The sequence below is a fragment of the Balaenoptera ricei genome, chromosome 20 (genome assembly GCF_028023285.1).
Source record: "Balaenoptera ricei isolate mBalRic1 chromosome 20, mBalRic1.hap2, whole genome shotgun sequence".
Taxonomy (NCBI): domain Eukaryota; kingdom Metazoa; phylum Chordata; class Mammalia; order Artiodactyla; family Balaenopteridae; genus Balaenoptera; species Balaenoptera ricei.
The window spans coordinates 55131571-55149751 of record NC_082658.1 but is presented as its reverse complement, the minus strand read 5'-3'; the positions used below and the strand labels follow the sequence as shown (position 1 = coordinate 55149751).

The 18181-nt window shown below is 58.6% G+C and overlaps 4 protein-coding genes across 8 annotated transcripts; all 4 read left to right on the top strand.

Annotated features, from left to right (window-relative positions):
- The first annotated feature begins 1539 nt into the window (after positions 1 to 1539).
- LOC132356114 (uncharacterized protein SPEM2-like) lies at positions 1540 to 3272 on the top strand. The gene is made up of 3 exons (XM_059908882.1): positions 1540 to 1677; positions 1829 to 1886; positions 2020 to 3272. The coding sequence occupies exons 1-3, from the start codon at positions 1540 to 1542 to the stop codon at positions 3270 to 3272; spliced, it is 1449 nt and encodes a 482-aa protein (XP_059764865.1).
- A 773-nt stretch (positions 3273 to 4045) lies between these two features.
- On the top strand, positions 4046 to 6922 carry LOC132354575 (uncharacterized protein SPEM3-like). The gene is made up of 3 exons (XM_059906438.1): positions 4046 to 4183; positions 4333 to 4390; positions 4509 to 6922. The coding sequence occupies exons 1-3, from the start codon at positions 4046 to 4048 to the stop codon at positions 6920 to 6922; spliced, it is 2610 nt and encodes an 869-aa protein (XP_059762421.1).
- A 1835-nt stretch (positions 6923 to 8757) lies between these two features.
- On the top strand, positions 8758 to 10985 carry LOC132355341 (transmembrane protein 102-like). Of its 2 annotated transcripts, XM_059907632.1 has the most exons (3): positions 8758 to 8992; positions 9188 to 9544; positions 9646 to 10985. In XM_059907632.1, the coding sequence occupies exons 2-3, from the start codon at positions 9331 to 9333 to the stop codon at positions 10965 to 10967; spliced, it is 1536 nt and encodes a 511-aa protein (XP_059763615.1). In that variant the 5' UTR covers positions 8758 to 8992; positions 9188 to 9330; the 3' UTR covers positions 10968 to 10985. The 2 variants fall into 2 exon arrangements, with proteins under 2 accessions (XP_059763615.1, XP_059763613.1); XM_059907630.1 differs by having other exon boundaries at positions 8758 to 9544.
- A 985-nt stretch (positions 10986 to 11970) lies between these two features.
- LOC132355354 (fibroblast growth factor 11) lies at positions 11971 to 18065 on the top strand. 4 transcript variants are annotated; one of them, XM_059907659.1, is made up of 6 exons: positions 11971 to 12378; positions 13047 to 13287; positions 14944 to 15054; positions 15259 to 15362; positions 15984 to 16182; positions 16450 to 18065. In XM_059907659.1, exons 2-6 carry the CDS (start codon positions 13095 to 13097, stop codon positions 16626 to 16628), a joined length of 786 nt encoding a protein of 261 aa, XP_059763642.1. In that variant the 5' UTR covers positions 11971 to 12378; positions 13047 to 13094; the 3' UTR covers positions 16629 to 18065. The 4 variants fall into 4 exon arrangements, with proteins under 4 accessions (XP_059763642.1, XP_059763643.1, XP_059763641.1 ...); XM_059907660.1 differs by lacking the exon at positions 11971 to 12378 and having other exon boundaries at positions 13028 to 13287; positions 16068 to 16182; XM_059907658.1 differs by lacking the exon at positions 11971 to 12378 and having other exon boundaries at positions 13028 to 13287.
- The last annotated feature ends 116 nt before the right edge of the window (positions 18066 to 18181 follow it).

The following is an 18181-nucleotide window of genomic DNA, read 5'->3' as shown; positions in this document are numbered from 1 at the left end:
ATGTCACAAATGAGGAGACTGAGGCTCAGAGACGCCAAGTGACTTATTCATGGTCACACGGACACCAAGGATCAACTTCATGGCCTCAGACACTCCGTCCCCCTGCTCCCACAAGTAGATTCCCATTGCTACTGAGTCAGCCTGGCCCATCAGAGTCTCTTCCCACCTTCCTCAGTTTCCCATGTAAACTCATCAGAATATTGCATCCACTGGACAGCAGGGAAACCCAGGCCCTACCTACTTCTAGACGGTTGGGATCACACACACGCACACAACTTGGGAACAAGGAGCCAGGTCGAAGGGACTAGACGTCACCTTCCATACCAGATGGGTTCCTGGAATGTGAACAGATAGGCCTTTTATGAATCACCCTGCTTCTCTGTTCATTTTCATTTGACTAACGTTATTGATCATTTTAAGCTGATTCCATTAAGTGGGTCTATATTGAGCACCTGCTATGTGTTTGGAGTCTTGATGGAAAATGCCCACTGGCTGTTTCTATTTCTTTCTTTCTTTTTTTTCTTTTTGGCCATGCAGTGTGGTTTGCAGGATCTTAGTTCGCCAACCAGGGATTGAACCGGGGCCCTCAGCAATGAAAGCACGGAGTCCTAATCACTGGACCTCCCGGGAACTCCCTGTTCCTCTATATCTGTTGAGATGTTCATTGTGCAAACAAAATGACTTGAGGTTCCCCCGGTACCACTTTCACAGACCCCAGCAATGAACCCGGTTTATAATAGTAGATTCCTTTTGTCATATCAACAATTACATCTATTTTGTGCTTTGTGACTTTCATGTGGTTTTCTTAAGACAGCAGCTAACCGTTTTTCAACTCGGAGGGTTGGCTCAGTGGGAGGACAGTTGGTTAGGAAGGAGAGAAACCATGGTTGGGGTTGGTCTCTGGCAAAGGTGGCAAACCCTTGCTCTGAAGTGAAGGGGCCAGTGGGCTCAGTGACCACCAACACCTAAGGCTGCAACCCCTGGCCAGGAAGGGGTGGGTACAGTGGGTGCTAGAGGGGTTATGACTGGGAAATGGGCAGGACAAGGAGGGGATGGTGCAGTGGGGCGACCCCAGAGGGGACTCTTACTGTCACTCATCCATCTAGTCACCCTTGCTGCTGGCCCCAAGCAGGCGTCGGTGGGGAATCCCAACAGGCTACATAAGCTGCCATAATGTCTCGAACAATGAAATGGAGGAAATCCTTTATGCATGATTCAGTCCCTATGAAGACTGTCTCTCATCTGTAACAACCATGTTTGCAAATCAAGTTAAGCATGGCCCCATGGAGACAGAAGGACAGACTGAACTCTGGGGACTAAGCTCCATGGAGTGGGAGCCGAGGGCAGAGATGGCCACATAAAGGGCCAGCTGAGTGGATGAAAGATTGGCCACCTCTGCATTGTGACTCCCTGCTACGTGCCTCATTATGACCATGCTCCCTCACCTGTTGGTGGGTGACCCCAGGTCCTGGCATGAGTGCAGTGTGGGTAAGGGCCGGTGGGGGGGGGGCGGCCCAGGTGGCCCTAGGAGCCCCCACCATGGAAAACCAGCTCTGGTATGACAACCTGGGGTGCTGCCATCAATACCAAGAAAGTACCCAGAATGTGGAGGACTTCCTACTCCTGCTGCTGGGCCTTGTCATTCTTGTCAACATTGGGATCAACATGGCAGCTATGGTCAGCGATGGTTGGGGACCACCAGTAGGGGTGAAGAGGGCTGAGGGTGGGAACCAGCTGCAGCCTGCACCTCCGTCTGCAGGAACGGTCTTGGCTGGGACGGGGGTGAGGGTAGAGAGCCTGGCCTTCATTTTCACACACCTCCCCCCAGATATGGCATGGGCTCCAGAATGCCTTAGACAAGACCATCTATTGGATTAATCAGAAAAGTAAGTACGGAAGACAGGTAGGGGGCACCCCGCCCCCGCCATTCCCAGGGCCCTAGAAACCCAGGCCCCCAGGTTCCCAACCCTGAACTCTTCTGACAGTTGCCCTGCCCTCACGGACTCTCGCCTCCCCCAGATGAAATCTCGCAGGCTTGTGAAAGTTCCCCCAAATATCCTCCAGCCAAGGCCCGAGACGTCCACATCCACTGCACCCTGGACCCTGTGGAAGTGAAAATGGCCCGGCCCACTTGCTACTCCTCGTCCTCCTACCATCATCTCCACAACCGTAGCCGCAGCTGCAGCCGCCGCCCCTGCAGCCACCAGCGGAGACCGAAGAACCGCAGACAATTCCCCTACAGCCGCTCAGTCTTCCATAGGCTGCCTCGCAGCCACAGGATGTCACAGCTGCGGCTGATGCGCTCCTTCGATCGGGAGGACCCGGACTCCTACCTGGAGGAGGGGGATGACCTTTCCTTCCCACAACCCAAGCACCCGCGGGGGTGCTGGGGAGGGCTCTACCAGCGGATGGGCCTGCCCTCCAACGTGGGCCTCTGGGGCCGCCAGGGTGGGATCCTGGCCAGCCTGCCACCACCCTGTCTCTACCTGTCGCCCGAGCCGCGCCGCATGCCCAAGCGTGTGGAGGCCAAGTCCGAGCTAAGGCTGCAGTCCCTCGGGGCTCCCTGCTCACCATCCCGCATCTGGGGCAACGTGGAGGCTGACCAGTGGCCCTCGTCTCCACCACCCCCCCGACGGCTGCCCCCTAACCCCTCGTGGGTCCCTGGGGGGCACAGCACTTACCCCTCAAGGGGCCAGCTCCCGTATGACTCCTGGAATCAGCGGCGGCGTGGTCTGGAAGGCTCTGAGCCTCCATCCGCTCTGGAGCCTCGGGGCTGCCGGCCCGAAGCCCGGCAGCGCAACTCCCCCCAGGCCCACAGACGGAGCCTCCCCAGCAGTGCTCACAGCCAGCCCAACGGCAGCCCGCACCCCTCCACGGAACACTTGAACTATTCCCGGGATGCCCACGAGGTACGGCGCCGGGCGGCCGAATGGGCCGAGATGCTGCCCGTGCGGCGCCCTCTGACCGCCTCCGCCTCCCTCACGGTGCTGGCCGAGGCCTCGTACCGGCGGGCCCCGGCTCCCAGCTCAGCCCTGCTCGTCCGCTCCTCCCAGCCCCTGCCCGACGTCCAGGCTACCGAGCACCTTCCGCCCCGGCCCACCTTCATGCCACTCAGCCGGGACCCGGGGGGCAATGCCAGCTACCAGGTGTATGACAGCCTGGAGCTGAAGCGGCAAGTGCAGGAGAGCCGAGCGCGGGCCAACTCGCTGCCGCCTTCCACCTCGGCCTCGAGGCCCCCTCTGCACGGGCGCCAGACTGGGAAAATGAACTGACCAGCAGCAAACGGGGGCGGGGGCGGGGGCGGGGGGCGGCAGGGCATGGAGAGAGGAATAAAGAGCGCCAGAGTCCAGGAAACATTGGTGGTCTGTGGCTTGGAAGCGCCACTCCTTCTGCCAGCCTGGGTCCCTGCCCTTGGCTTCCTGCAATAAGAAGCCAGTGTCCTCTTCTTGGCCTGAGGGTCCCCTTGGTTTAGTGGCCACAGTCCTGCCAGCAAGCCCCTCCTGGTCCTATACCATGCACTAAGGAGATCTGCAGCTGCAGACTCCAAACCACTGGTCTCTAGGCACCTCCTCTGTGTCTCAGCTGTCCCTGTCCCCAGAGAGCCTCATACAAGAAGCTGCTTCCAAACTGGGAGGTTCCACATCTGGGCAGGTCCAGCTCCACGCCCAGTGAAGGGCATGAAGAAGGCTGAGGCTCTGGACTCCAGCCAGGCCTTCCCCAGGGCTCTGAGGCCAAGGTCCTCCTAGTCTCAGGAGGGGCCAAGAGATGGAATGTGTCATTTGAACAAGTGAGCCAGAGGGTGGTGAGTGAATGATTGACCACTCGAGGGGAGGTAGGCCGGCCTCCGGGCCCTGTTTGACTGTCCAGGCTCAGCTTACCTGATTACCTGGTTACCAGCGAATGCCACCCTGGGCCCTCCTTTTCCTCCCCCTCCCTCATTGTGACCCCAACCACCTGCCCCATTATGACCCAGTCCTTCTCCCCCTCTGGCTCCCAGTGAGTATGTGGAGGCCAGGGGGCCCAGGCAGTCCTGAGACCTGCGGCCATGTGTGAGCAAACCCACTACCGAGCCCAGCCGTGCTCTGGCACCAACCCCAGGAAATGCCAGGAACTAGGAGACTCAATTCTTCTGATCCTGGGCAGCTTCATCTTGCTCAACGTGGGGATCAACGTGGTGACTCTGGTCAGGGCAGGATCTGGGCAGTGGGGTTAGGGGAGCCCTGGGGTCTTGAAGGGGCTGAGGTGGGAGGGCTGCTGGGGTGTGGCCGGACAAGGGTTGGATTTCAGGGCTCACCCTGCTCCCGGCCTCCCCTCCTCCCCTGCTTCCCTCAGCTCTGGAGGCATCTGAAGAGCTCCTTGCGGACACTCTTCCGTCACGTTTTCCCCAAAGGTGAGTGGGCGCCAGCGTGGGCTCAGGGGATATGGGCCTGTCCCCTTTCTTCTATCCCTGCCTCGATTCTCAGCCCCTCAGGAACCCAGGCCCTGTCCCATCTCGCCTTTCCCCGCAGACAAGGAAGCCAGCTGTGTAGGCAGCCATCGCATGTGCGTGCGCTGCTCCGTGGATCCCAAGAACCTGTGCTCAAGAGTTCCTTCCCGCTTCCGCCATCGCCCAAGCTTCCTGCTCGGGCACCCAAACCACCTTGACTCGTGGATGCCAGACACAAAACATGAGAAGGCTTCTGGGTGCTGCTGGAGGCCGCCTCAGTGTGGACGGGCTGGGGCTCCCATGGAGGCTCCACGGGGACTGTGGAAGGAGGGGGTAGTGGGCGCTGGCGAGGCCCCTCCGGTCACAGCCTTAAAGTCCCGAGCCACCTTTTACTCCAGGCAAGAGACATCTTCCAAGCTCCGCAGGATGAGCAAGGTGGACGTGCTTCCACTCCGCCTGCCCCAAGAGAGCAAGACGAAGACCCCAGACTATGACCCAGCCCAGGCCCCAGCCCGGGCCCAGACCCGCCCCCCAGTTCAGCCCCCTGCGCATGCTCCTGCCAAGGCCCAGACCTTCTCCTCAGCCCACCCCCCTGAGCACACCCCCCCCCAGGCCGAGAGCTGCTCCCGAGGCCACGCCCATGAGCACACTTCCGCCCAGGCCCAGGCCTTCTCCCCAGTGGACCCCACTGAGCGCACACCTGCCAAGGCCCAGAACTTCTCCTCAACCCACCCCTCTGAGCACGCCCCACCTCAGGCCCAGACATGCTCCACGTTCCACCCCCCTGAGCACACCACCCCCCAGGCCCAGACCCCCTCCCCAGCCCTCACCCCTGGGGGCAGCCCTGCCCAGGTCCATGGCCCTGAGCATACCTCAGCCCATACCCCAGCCCCGGCCCAAGCCCAGGCCCCCTCAAATGCCTCAGCCCAGTCCCTGGGCCACACTTCTGTCTGCACCCTGACCCATGCTCATCTGACCTATACCCATGCCAACACTCTGGTCCCTCCCCCACCTTCGGCCCCAGTCCCTCCCCCAACTTCTGCCCCTGCTACTACTCCTGCCCTAGCCCCTACACCAGCCCCTGTCCCGATCTCTGCCACAACCTCTGTCCCAGCGCTGGTCATGGCCCTGACGACCACTCCAGTCCCTTCCACCACCCCTACCCCCACCCTAGCTTCTATTCCCTCTACCTTGTCTGCCTTCAGCCAAGGCCTCTCCTCCGGCCAGGTGGTCTACGATGCCCGCAGGGTAAAGCAGAACGTGGTCCATGTGTGTCCCCCTCAGAACTCTGGGTACTCCAGAAAGGACTTGGGTACCGTCTCCAGGCCCCAAGAGGGGCATGGTCTGGTGAGCTCTGGTACAGCTGAGCAAACACTGAAGCAATGTAGTGGGGACAGTGCCAAGCCCTCCACAGGATCCATACTGGGTTACCTGGAGTCGGGGAATATGGAATGGAAGATCTCAAATGATGCCAAAGACAAATTTGTGCAGTCCAAGACCTTCCCTTACTGCAGCTTCCATCCTTGCAGTTCTGAGAAGAGAAACACGGACCCCCAGGCTCCAGTCTACCCCAAATTCCTGGTGTATTCCAAGGATGCTGCACCTTCTCAACCTTGCTTCCATTCTCCAACCAGTGCCCAGAGCTCACCATGCGCCATGCCTCCACCATGCACTCTTTCTCTGCCTCTTGTTTCTCCCAGATCCTTTGTCCTTCATCAACACAGCAACCACCAGAAGCCCTCCGCCTTAATACAACCCCCCAACTTTCCCCCAACCTCCAAGTCTCCTCCGTCTGTCCTCTCTTCCCAGGGCCCCATCCCTCCCCAGTTATCCACGACGTCCCAAACCCCAAACCAGCCCCAACCCCCTGAACTTCGTGAGAGTCTAGACCTCAACCAAGGCTCTGTCCTCCAAAGGACCCCAGGCCCTGCAAAAGATTCCAGAAACCCAGGCCTTACCCCAAATCCAGGCCTCCACAAGAACCCTCTAGGAACTGACTCTGTCCAAGCTTTGGGCCCACATCAGACCCGAAAGTTATTTAGATCTGAGGCAGGTCCTCGAAAGGAGGATGCAGGGCAGCACATACCAGGGACTTCTGTCCCACCCAGTCAGAACTCCTGCTCTCCCAAGGCTCAGGTGACCTACAATGACCTGCAAACCTTCTCAGAGGTACCTGTGCTGATTGAGCTGCAATCATCCTCCCGGCGAGCAGGCGGCCAAGACTGGGTGTACCACCCCATGGATACAGTTCCTCCAGCCTGCCAGAACTATCGCCAGATGTCTACGCCTCCCAAGACCAGCTGGAAGCCCTACTGTCCTGGGTCAGGCACCCGGCTAGGGCATGTGGTCTTTGACGCCCGCCAGAGACAGTTCAGAGCGGGCAGGGACAAATGCGAAGCTCTGTCTCCCAGGCGCCTTCACCGAGAGACATCCAACAACTCACCGGAGACCATCAAGGAGTGGGGATATCAGGGGACAGATATGCATGAGGAATAAAGAGACAAGAGAAGTGTTCTGTGGTTGTGTGAGGACATCCACCCCAGCCCCATCCCACAGGGCCTGATGAGGACCTAAACTATCCCTGCTTTCCCTCCATCGCTGTCTAGCTAAATCCGCTATCCCCAAGGCCCTAGAGCTGCATTGTCAATTACAGTAGCCACTAGCCAAATATGCCTATTAGAATATAAATTAGTTACAATTAAGGAAAAGTAATTCTGTTAAAAATTAAGTTAAAAAGTTAAAAATTCTCTTCCTCAGGGAACAGAATTTCCCTGGCGTCCAATTCTGTTCCCTGGTGGTCCAGTTGTTGGGACTTGGCGCTTTCACTGCTGTGGCCGCGGTTCAATCCCTGGTCGGGGAACTCAGTCCCTGCAAGCTTCATGGCTTGGCCAAAAAAGAAAAAAATTCTGTTCCTCAGTGTCATGATCTTCTAAGTGCTCAGTAGTCACATGGAGCTAGCGGATACTGTATTGGACGGCACAGATTTAGAACGTTTCCGTCATCATGGAAAATGCTATTGGAGAGCAGTGCTTTAGAGTTTAGAGCAATTTTCCTTTCCCTGTCACCCACCCCCAGCATCTTAAAGCTCCCCCAGAGCCCAGAGAACTTAGTTCTTTCTGGGGTGGCTCAGAAGCCACCCTCTGGGGAGGAGGTAAGATGTAGGCATGGACACCCAACGCCTGATTTCCCCAGACTGTGAGAAAGAGCCCAGGCTTCAGTTTTCCTGATCTGGTCTCTTGGGTCACGACCAGAGGTATGCAAACTTGCCTCCCCCGTTCTGGGCTGTGTTTGGGGCTCGTGGTTACTGAGGGAGAAGACCTCTCTTGGTCAGTGACTAGGAAACCTTGTGTTTTAGGCTCCCCAAATTGAGCCTTGGATTCTGACGGTGCCCTCCTTCATAGGCCTCTAATTTTCTCGAGGTGTCTCCACTTAATTTTCTTGCCCATGGACTTAGGCCTAGTTCACTGTGGAGACAGACCCCTGGGAAAAAGGAATGTAAGAATTCCTGGTCCAGCATGCATTGGTCTAATCTGTGAGCGTGTCTCTGGTGTCCTATCTTTCTGTCCTATTATTCTGGCTCCTAGTTTCAGCCTGGACTTAAGCTGTGTCCATGATAGCACTGGCCGCTGAGAGCAATTTCCTTCCCCTCATAATTTCTCATTGCCCTGCCCTAGCCCAGCTGGAGTTTCCTCTGGACTTGATTTTCAGTCCTGATAACTCTTCTGTATACACACATAAGCTGCGAGATTGCAAAGTGTTTTCCCTGCCACCACTTGTGTGTCTGAGGTGGGCAACACTAATATGTCCCTTCCCTGAGTCAGATGTCCATCCCTGGGTCACTACAGGCACACTATCGGTGTGTTCTTGTCTAACATCACCACCACCGATTCCAAGGAGATACGTCCCAGCGGGAGAGCCCATTTCCAACACCTCTCTGGCTCAGCTCTGACCTTGGACAAGTCATGTGCAACCTTTCTAGGCTTGCAGTCTCACCTCTAAAATGAAGTTATAATTGCATGCAAGAACCCTTCTAGATTTAAATGACCAGGGCTCCTCTACTCCCAAGTGAGATGTGGAGTCCCCTATTTCTCCGCATGCCCTAGTGTATGTCCCTCATTATTATTGTTTGCTATTCAGATCCATCCTATTAGGCCTCTGTTTTAACCCCAAGGAGTGTTTGTGCGGTTGACCTGGCCTTGTAAAGACACAGAATAGTTTATCTGCATAGAAACTACAACTTCCATCAGGCACTACTTGAACGGAACCGGAAAGGATGTGGCGGCGTGGCCCCAACGCCCTGGTAGTTTTGAAGACAAACTACAACTCCCAGGATAGCCGCGAGATCTCTGCAGAGCGAAAGGATGGACTGAACTCTGACTGGAGGCCGGGCTGGTCCGGAACCACCCCGACAGCCTCCAGAAAGGGGCGTGGTTATAATTTAGGGGCGTGGCCTTGCAGGCAGCAGGAAGAAGTTACCTGTTGAATCTTCCTATCCATTCTCTTCCCAGCCTTTGTAGCTACCCCTAAGAGGGAAGCCGTAAACCACTAGCCTCTTCTGAAAAAGAGGTAAGGGGACGTAGACAAGGGGCAGCGAAGGAGGCTACTGCATTCCTTAGGAGGGGCCAAACAGCTACTTTCTACCTGCTGAGTCAGGTGAACCGTTCCATGGGGGCGGGGACCAGCATATGAGAAAAGGGCAAGGACGGAGGAGGTGTTTATTTGTTCCCTTTCAAGACTAAATTTAGGGCCCTTCGTCTGCAGACCCATTGGCGGACTGTGCCTTGGGAACCCTCTTGGCCTCTGGAAGAGAAAAGAACGGGGGCCAGTTTTCCGCAGCAAAAGGAACGGCCCGTCTGGGCTTCCTCCCGTCTGTGTATTTCCTAGCCCCAAAACGACAGAGCCATATGGCTTCCGCGGTCTGGGGGAGTGCTCCCTGGTGGGGCCCACCGCCCCCAGCCCCAGCCCGGCCGCTCACGGACATCGACTTCTGCTCTGGGGCGCAGCTGCAAGAACTAACCCAGCTGATCCAGGAGCTGGGTGTGCAGGAGAGCTGGAGTGAAGGTCCCAAGCCAGGACCAGATCTCCTCCAGGCCAAGGACTTTGTTTTCTCTTTGCTTGGTAAGTAACCCTCCCAGCCTTCGGGAACTTGCAGCTCTCAGCTCCGCCTCACCCCGCCCCGGCTCTGGATCACGCCTTTACGATCCCTTCTCTTTCCTTAGGTCTCGTTCACCGCCGGGACCTTCGCTTTCCTCCTCAGGCAGAGCTCTTGCTGCTTCGTGGCGGGATTCGCGAGGGCTCCCTGGATCTGGGGCCTGCGCCTCTAGGTCCCTACGCTCGGGGACCTCACTACGACGCCAGCTTCACCCTCCTGGTGCCCGTGCTTTCGCTAGATGGCACTGGGCAGGAGCTGCAACCGGACGTGGGATCCTGTTACGCATGGCTCTTCCTCCCAGAGCAAGTACGCGGAACCTCGGTCCGGGAGGCATGGCAGGATTGCCTAGGACCCCCAGTCCCAGGAGGACGTGATTCGATCCACCCAGCCCAAAGCAAACAAACTCCCAAGGATCCGCAAATCTCCGTGGACCAGCTGCACGGTGACGTCACTGAGCCTGAGGCACACGAGTCTTTGGAAAAATCACCTAGTAATGTTTCAGTGCCAGAATTGCCTCACCAAGACGTAACCGATGTTGACTTTCCCTCACCACTGAAAAAAACGAATGGTGACGTCACCAAAGCAGCCGACGTTAGCCCAGTGCCACAGCCGTCGGAGGCTCGGGAGGCATGGCCCACATTGTGCCCCGCCCAGGTGGCTGCCTGGTTCTTTGCTTCGCTGGCTGCGGTCGCTGAGTCCCTGTTTCCGGTCCCGGGTGCCCCGCGCTTGGTCCACGCAGCCCGCCACGCGGGGGTCACCACCATCCTCCTGGCTACGCCTGGGCCCCCGCGCCGCCTCCTGCTTTTCGACTTGATCCCCGTGGTGTCCGTGGCCGGCTGGCCCCAGGAGGCTCGGAGCCACTCGTGGGCCGGCCCGCTGGCCTCGGAGTCGTCTTCCTTCTACCTGGTGCCCGGCGGCGGCGGCACAGAGCGGCCGGGCGCCTCCGGATGGCAGCTCTGCTTCGCCCGCCAAGAGCTGGCGCTCAAGACGCGCATACCCGTTCCCCTGCTGCAAGCGCACGCGGCGGCCCAGGCGCTGCTGCGCCCGCTGGTGGCCGGGACTAGGGTCGCGGCGCCCTATCTCCTGCGGACGTTGCTGTACTGGGCGTGCGAGCGGCTGCCCGCGCTCTATCTGGCGCGACCCGAGAATGCGGGCGCCTGCTGCCTCGGGCTGCTGGATGAGCTGGGCCGGGTGCTCGAGGCCGGGACGCTGCCCCACTATTTTCTGAGTGGCCAAAAGCTCGGTGCGGGGGACGGCGCCGCTTCGCTGCTCGGGGCGTTGGCCCTGCTTCGCAGGGACCCTGCCCGCGCCCTGCGAGCCGCTGTGGAAGAGGCCAAGGCTGCACGCAAGGGGGGCGGCTTAGCCGGCGTGGGAGGCGGGGCCCATTAAAGACGCTGTTCCTACTAACCTGGAATGTGCTTCTGTTGGCCAGCGGGATGTGGAGGGGACTGCTCTCCCCTCACCTGGGAGACAGGCTGAGCGCCTTGGGCCCGAAGAACCCGTTCTAGAAGGCCTCCTCGCCGGTTCCTCCGCTTCCTCCCACCCTCCTCCCGCCGCATCCCTGGCACAGGTCGTTCCATTCTGGCCTCTCCACTTTCCAAATCTGTGGCCAGCACCCCTCCTGCTCCCGTGCAGCCTCTGGCATCCATCTCCCGCCAGTTCTTATGGTCTTTTCTCTTAGGAGTCAATAGGGATGGGGGTAACATATCTGCTGAAAAAACGTGTAAAGGAGAAAGGTATGGAGACCAGGGACTGACCAATTTGTCTCACACAAAAGCAGAGATATTAAGGAGGCCGGATTTCACCCCAGGCTAGACCTCACCACCACCGCTATCTCTTCAGTTATTCCCCCCACCTTCCTCATCCAGTTCTGTCCTCCATCCCGGGCAGTAGGGTCCCTTTCTCCATTCTCGGGGCATCTGCCATTCCATCTATCTAAGCCCAACCTCTCCCCCCATCCAGAGTTCCATTCAGTGGAGTCGCCTCCTTGTCCCTCCTCCTCTGAACCCCGAGACATGCGAGACATGCGGCCTTGTCTCGGCTCCACCTGTCTCTAAGACCGTCCCCACTCCCTGCCTCCAAGGAACCCCAGGGTTCCGCCCGCCCAGCTTCACCCCCCCCATCTCTTTCCCGGAGTCTCCGCCCCCTGCCCCGCCCCCGGGCCGGCTCTCGGAGGAGGGGAGAGCTGCTGTCGCCGCCGCCGCCTCAGCTTCCCACAGCCGCTACCGCTGCCGCCGCTGCCGCCGCTCCGCTTGGTCCAGCCGCCAGGCCCAGTGCTCACTTCGCCAGACCAGGGCGCTCTGCGGAGACACCCTCACTCCTTCCTGGGGTCCGGGACGCCTAGCCGGGCGTGGGGGGAAGCTCCGCTTGCGGGGTACAGGGAGGGAGGAGCCTGGAACCAGAGCCAGCGCCAGCCGTCCCCGGATCGACAAGACAGGACAGGTTGAGGGGCGTCGGGGAAGGAAGAGGGGGTGCTATAGGCAGTCCCGGGGAGGACAAGGAAGCCCTGTCGCAGAAAGCTCTGATGCGCTCTGACTTATAGCGGGTCTGTTCACATTTGGGGACCCGTGACAACGTGGGTGCACTCCTCTCTCGGGGGGCTGGTTGGATTGGAGGGCGTGGGATCTAAACAGCACCAGCTGTCCCCGAGGAAATTAGGGGCTGCCAGAAAAAAACAAAAAAGCCAAAAACCTATGCTCCTTATTCCGAGGTGACAGAGGGCCCTCCAGACAACCACCTGGTGTAACCACTAGGAAGGGCGGATTTGGAGGTGACTTCAAAAGGAGTGGAGGGTAACAAGGTGAGGAAAGGGGCTCAGCAGCTGGAACCCTGTGCCACTAGAAATGGGGGTGACTTGGTAAAAACCGGTATCGTCCAGAGACAGGGTCTGGGAACCTCTTCTTGCTGATTGGCGACAGTCTGGATATTTCAAGGCATAGTTTTTTGGGGATTTCAGTGAAAAAAAGTGGGGGATTCTTCACTTAGAGGGTGGCAAAGGAAAAGACACCAAGGTTGGGTTCTTCCTAGACACTGGCAGCACCCCAGCAGGGGTGGGGTGAGCTAATATCCCCAAAGCTAAGGACCCACACCCTTAAAATTACAAGAGTGGCTTTGGCAGGAGTGCAGGGCCCGGAAATAGGGTGGAAAGGTGCCTGGGGATATTGGAACCACATCCTGGAAAATTTGAGGGTCTTGGCTTTGGGATAGTGTTAGTGGGGGACAGGGACACTGGAGATCAGAGAAGGGGGAGTTTTCTGTGGGGGGCAAAGGTCGAGGGTGGGGTCAACTGAGAGGTACATAGGCTGCTGGGTCTGGCGAAGCTAGCACGAGGCCCAAGGGTGGGAGCTGGTGCCTGGGGTGGGGGTCGTCTAGGGCTTATCCTCAGGTCCCGTGGGTGAGGCGGCGAGTCGGACCGGAGAGGCAAGACCATGTCCTGGTGAGCTAGCGGGCTTCTCTGGGGGGTCCCAGCGCGCTCCGGGAGCCTGCCGGTTTTGGGGTGTCTCCTCCCGGGGCGCCATGGCGGCACCGGCCAGCAGCCTGATCCGGCAGAAGCGGGAGGTCCGCGAGCCCGGGGGCAGCCGGCCCGTGTCAGCGCAGCGGCGCGTGTGTCCCCGCGGCACCAAGTCCCTTTGCCAGAAGCAGCACCTCATCCTGCTGTCCAAGGTGCGACTGTGCGGGGGGCGGCCCGCGCGGCCGGACCGCTGCCCGGGTGAGTGGCTGGGGCGGGGTCTCCGGGCCGGGGGTCTCTCTGCCTGGGAGGTTGAGGCCAGGGACTCGGAAGAGCGGGGCCCGACTGACGGCGGCTCCCCGAAAGTGAAAGGGGGTGCACCTGGACCACAAACTCTCGGCCAGACGATGCCTCAGTTTCCCTTCTCTCTCGCCCATAACCCCGAGTCTCCTTGCTTTCGAGGGCAAGGGGAAGGCTTGAGGGGCTAAGCCTGGTGCCCCGAAGCCTGGCAGCTCCCGCTCGCCCCCCCTCCCAACACACGAGTCCCCACCCCCACCGTCCTCTGCCTACGTGCGGTCTCTCGCGATTCTTTCAATGCCGAGCGGAGGGGCCTGGGGGTTCCGGACGCCTGGGTCACCCCGAGGGTTTCTGCGGCTCCGGCAGCCCCGCCCCCGCCCCGCTTCTCCCGCTCCTCCGAGCCTTGGCTCCGTTCCTCCTCGCCGAGCTTGCCTGGCTCGGTACCAATCTCCCCAGCTCTCCCCGGGGTGTCCTTGCAGCTACCTCGCCAGTCCGCCCCTCTGTGCGCCCTCCTCCCGTGACCTGCACTTCAAGAAGGGAGCTGGGCACTCCCCCATGACCGCCTACGCGACTCCGAAATCGGGTCCCACGGGCTCAGGGGACCCTCTGCCGCGAGCAACTCAGACACACTACACGGCTGGATACCCGCACGGAGACTGGGGGTCGTACCATCTACGAGGGGGTACCGGGAACTCGGCCGCAAGCGCCGGGGGAGGAGAGTTGTGAGGGTTAGCGTGTGGTCCCCGTCCAGGTGCGACAGGCGGGAAGTCCCTCTGGCCTCGCTCCCGCCCGCTCCCAGCTCCCCTAGGGGGAGACCCCCCCGCCCCCCGCTGGCGTCCTCCTCCCCCCGCCGCCGGCCCTCCGCAGTGGTACGGTCCGCAGCCCACCCTTTGAGTGGGACCCAGCCCCCACGTGAGTCAGCCTGCCTCACCAGCTCCCTGGCCCCCTCCCCCATTTCCTTGGTTTGCTACCGAATATCCCCCATCCCAGGCGGGTTACCTGGCTGAAGGGGAGAGGCTGAGCCTCAGGGAGGGCTGGGCCCCCGCGAGCCAGCAGACTGACAGACAGACAGACAGACAGATGGGTCAGTGTCAGACAGGCCGGCGCTGGGCCAAGGCGAGGCCCGCGAGAAGCGAGCGGCAGCCGCAGCAGCAGGTGCTGAGTCAGCGTCAGGCCCAGTCCCACCCCCACTCCTGAGGGGGCGCCCCTACCCTGGGGTCACCTTACTGCCCCCCACATTCGCAAACACACTGCCGCTTCAGCAGCTCTGCCTGTCTCCCTTTGTCCTCTGCCTTTCCATGTATCTCTCCCCTTCCTCTACCTTCTTCTCCCCTCCCCCCATTCTGGTTGAGCTGTAGAGTAGGAATTAAGCCTTTAAATAAATTTCAATCAATTAAACTGAAAGCTGGTTAGAGGAAGCAGAAGGGACCCACACCCCAGCTTCCTCTGGAGTCAAAGAGAGGTGGGAGAGACCTTGCTTAGAGGGTCAGGGAGCTGGGGCCCTGGGACCCTCTTCCTTCCCTCCATCCTCCTTTCTTTCTCTCCTCTGATCCCGCCAAGTGTAGCAATGTTTCTGGGAACAGAGATGTCATGTTCCAAGATGAATGTCTCTTTCTCCAGAGCCTCAGCTCAAAGGCATCGTCACCAAACTGTTCTGCTGCCAGGGTTTCTACCTCCAGGCGAATCCCGACGGGAGTATCCAGGGCACCCCAGAGGACACCAGCTCTTTCAGTGAGAGGGGAAGCCAGCTGCTGGGTGGGAAGGGGGAGAGCAGGCATAGGAGATGACAATCCTATTGTGGCTTCAGGTTCTGTTGTTTTCAGTCTGGCTCTTTGACCCCGCAAAGGAAGAAGTAGAACTGGGACCAGAATTGAGGGGGGGCTCAGATGGGGATTGGAGGCTTGGGGTACTGATACCTCTTCTCTCCACCCCCAGCCCACTTCAACCTGATCCCTGTGGGGCTCCGTGTAGTCACCATCCAGAGTGCCAAGCTGGGTCACTACATGGCCATGAACGCTGAGGGGCTGCTCTACAGCTCGGTGAGACAAGGGGGCAGAGTGGCCTGGAGTCAGGGGACTCCCCTAGCTACAGCCTTCCCAACTACAGATATTTTGCAGCTCAGGGCCTCCTCTCCCTCCAGCTCTTGCCGACACCCTGTCCTCACTGCCCGCTCCCAAGCACCTCCTCTAGGGTCCCTCCAATCCCTTCTCCTCCAATAGCCTCCTAAACACCCCCAGGCTCTTTGAATGTCCAACTCTTTCAACCTTTTAGAACCCCTGTGTCTTCTCCAACCTCCTCTAGACCTCATTATTACTCACTTCCCCAGAGTCATTCAGGATACTGGGGAAGGATTCAGGAACTCCTCCAAGCAGAAATTCTCTCCAGGTCCCCTGGATGGTGAGAGGTTGGGAGTAGAGCAGAGAGAAGTTATCTTCTTATTCCAGGCCCCCAGAAGTCTAGTTCCTGGCCCTCGGGGGCCACCAGACTCTTCCTCATCCTCCCTTTCTCCCAGTTCCTGCGTGGGCTCAGAAGTTGGCTCTCCCAGTCTCAAACGTATGGATTATATCCTGCCTTGTTCTTCCCAGGGCTCCCTTCTGTTCAGTGATGCGTCTTTTTGTCTTTCTGTCTGTGTGTGCCTTTCTGGGTCTTTGTCTCCTCAGCCACATTTCACAGCTGAGTGTCGCTTTAAGGAGTGCGTCTCTGAGAATTACTATGTCCTGTACGCCTCTGCTCTCTATCGCCAGCGTCGTTCTGGCCGGTCCTGGTACCTGGGCCTGGACAAGGAGGGCCGAGTCATGAAGGGAAATCGAGTCAAGAAGACCAAGGCAGCCGCCCACTTTGTGCCCAAGCTCCTGGAGGGTGAGTATGGACCCCCAGGGAAGAGGTGGACCACATGGGACGGTATTGACCTTGACAGGGACATTTAGTGACACACAGCTAAGGGGCTATAAGTGTTTTAAGAGGACACATGCTATGACAGGTCAAGCCAGGAAGGCTCTGGCCTTTGGAGGTTTGGGAAGCTCTCCTCCTGTGGGTTCCCAGAGGAGGATTGTAGGGGAAGGGAGCCCTTTCAGAGCTCTCTTGGTGCCTAACTCTCCTTCCTGCTCCTCTCTCTCCCCTTCACAGTGGCTGGGTACCGGGAGCCTTCTCTCCACAGTGTCCCTGAGACCTCCCCTTCCAGGCCCCCTGCCCCCTGCCATGCAGTCCCCGGACTGGAGGCTCCCTACCCTCGCCACCACCACAGCCTGTCTCCCAGCCCTGCTTCTGGCCCTGCTCTCACCCCTGCTGCCACGCTCATGCCCTGAGCAGCCAGGTCCCACCAGGTGCTCTACCCAGAGGGAGCCTAGGGGCCGGCCGTGACTTCCGGGGCTGCTGAGACCCTCAGATCCTTGGGCCCGGGAAAGGGGTCAGAGAGGGGGGATGTCTGAAAATGGTCCTGGCTGATCACTTCTTTCCTTCCACACTCACACCCTCCAAAGCCTTTTCCCGAGATGGCGCGGGGAGTTCCAAAACTGACAAAACCAGGGCATAAATCTTCCGCACCCCGGGCTCAGGCAGTTCCTGGAGCCCTTTGCCCTTTTCATGGCCACCAAGCCATAGATTTATAGGTCCACTGGAGCTCAGGATTAGTTTCCTTCTTTCCCTACTCCACCTTTTGCCTTGTTCCAGACAGATTCTGGAACACCAGGCACCCCAGCCAGGGCCATTTCTGCACTCAGGGTCTGTGCTGGAACACAGGCATGCTGCCAGGCTCTGTTCTGGATCCATCAGGCTTCTGTCCTTCACCCAGATGGACCCCTGGTTTCCAAGTGGAGAGAGGCTGGATTTGGGCCCTGTCCAGCTGTTGGTCTTGGCCTGAATTGAGCCAGTCTCAGATCACCACAGGTTTAACTTTCTTACCCCAGAGACACCCAATTCTAGAGCGTGATGTTCTAGACACGTACGGAGCCATACTTCCTTCTGAATCTCAGCTCTAGGACATAGACCACGACTCTCAGCCCTTCCCTCTAGGATGGAACTAGAGCCTATATAGCCATGTTATTGCTCTAGAGTAAGAGTTCTAGACCCACGCTCCCACCTTCTCTAGTGATACCTGTTAAGCAGGAGCTCTGGAAAGGACCCAGCTATGATTCACAAAGAACTAAGTTCTGGCTGGATCAAGAACCACTTCTTGTTTTCCCTAGACAATTTTCCAAAAATCTTATTCTTTCTATAGAATGCTAACCTTCTTTTTTACATGCAGTTTCTAGCTCCTGCAACTCAGCTGGGGTCCTGCCAGGGAACAGAGGCTGAGGAAGGGCAGAGGAATTTTGGAAGGAATCCCTGGCTCATAGAAGGGCAGCTAGGATGGGGAAGGGGCCAGAACTATGGCATGACTGGACCTGTGCCTGGGTTGGGGGGACATGAACACTTAGCTACCTCAGCAGGAATTCCTTCCAGGTCCCCTTTAAAGCTGAGGTCTTTAGGGTAATGGGTCTAGAATAAAAAAGACAAATGGGACATAGCTTTGACCCCCCCCAAATGAGGAGACCCCAATTCAGCAATAAGTCCCACCCTTGTCCCCTACGGGTCAGGCCAAGGAGGGTGAGGGCCTCTTGGTCTCTAGACCTCACACACCCCTCCAGCTTCTAACTGAATAGAACTTGCTTTACCTCAGCTGGATGTCAGGTACCCAAAAAGGCTCTGCTCCCAGGGGACCGGTCTCCACTCCATGCTTTCTCAATTAAAGACGATTTATACAATTGAAGTGTTGTCTGCCATCTGCGGGTAGCAGGCTTTGGCAGTTGCTTGGGGAGGGATCAAGTCCCAGGGGTGGGGCGGGGCGGGTGGGCTGGGCTGCCCCCCAATAACAGGTGCA